This window comes from Carlito syrichta, unplaced genomic scaffold, assembly GCF_000164805.1.
Source record: "Carlito syrichta isolate Samal-C Ts95f unplaced genomic scaffold, Tarsius_syrichta-2.0.1 Scaffold308195, whole genome shotgun sequence".
Lineage (NCBI taxonomy): Eukaryota > Metazoa > Chordata > Mammalia > Primates > Tarsiidae > Carlito > Carlito syrichta.
In genome coordinates, this window is record NW_007252291.1 from 51727 (window position 1) to 52702 (window position 976).

Sequence of the window (976 nt, forward strand, 5' to 3'; positions counted from 1 at the left end):
CAGCCCGCCCACTCTCCGCGCCCCCTCCCCCCCAGCCCAGCACCCCCGCGGTCCCGGGAACACTGTCTAGCCTGCGGAGAGGGCAAACAATCTTTCCTTATGAATCATCCCACAGCTCTCCTGATCGCTGGTACGTCTTGGGCTCCAAGCGCCCAGCTCGGCGCCCCCACCCCGTCTTCGACGTGCTTTCCCCCCAGCCGCGCCAGACCCCCACTTCCCCGGTTGCACGCTCGGGACTCTCTCCTGCACCCGCCCGCGCCGCGCTGCATCCTCCCCGCCCGCTCCTGGGGGCGCTCCTCCTCAACCTCACCCTGGGGCGAGCCCTGCCTCGCTCGGGGCGCCGAGGAAGAGCCCGCACCACCTCCCCCCACCCCCAAGGCCTCCCAGCATCCCGAGACTCAGCTGGAGCCGCGGCCCCGGGACCCAGCGCCGGGCGCGGTGTCAAGTTTTCCCGGACTCCCAAAAGTTTGGGACTTACTGTCTTCGTCTTGGCCCTCGACTTGGCCTTCCTCTTGGCCGTGCGTCAGGAGGGCGGTGGCCGCCAAGAGGAGCAGGAGCCGGAGGTCCACAAAGCTGAACATGTCTAGGCCCTAGACATGTAGACTCTTTGCGGCTGGGGTGGGGGGCTAGCGTCCGCTCATGCGTGGCCTCACTCCGCGTGCCTCCTGCTCCGACCCCGAGGAGAAACTCCCGTCTGCTCCGACGACTGGCCCGGGCCCCTTTTATACTATCCCGATGGAGCGCAGGGAGGAACCCTTCCCCTCGGAGAGGGGGAGCCGGCCCCCCGGCCCCCAGCCAATCAGAGCAGCCTGGCCCGGCCCCCAATTTGGGAGTTGGAGCGGAGAGGGGGAGGAGGAGGGAAGGGAGTCCACCCCACACCTCCCCCCTTCGCTGCTCTGCCTCCCCAGCCCCCCAGCCCAGCCTGGGCCAGAGGTGCTGCTCGGGCGCGGCTGGGTCCTCAGTATAGCGTGGCTAA

At 69.0% G+C, this 976-nt stretch overlaps 1 protein-coding gene across 1 annotated transcript in view; it reads right to left on the reverse strand.

The window, feature by feature from the left end:
* The window catches only part of COL1A1 (collagen type I alpha 1 chain), a 17490-nt gene extending 16784 nt beyond the window's left edge, over positions 1-706 (reverse strand). The window contains exon 1 of the mRNA XM_008065247.2: positions 479-706. Within this exon, the coding sequence (XP_008063438.1) occupies positions 479-581 (103 nt within the window). The 5' untranslated portion in view covers positions 582-706. The remainder of the gene's footprint in view (positions 1-478) is intronic.
* Between the last annotated feature and the right edge of the window lie 270 nt (positions 707-976).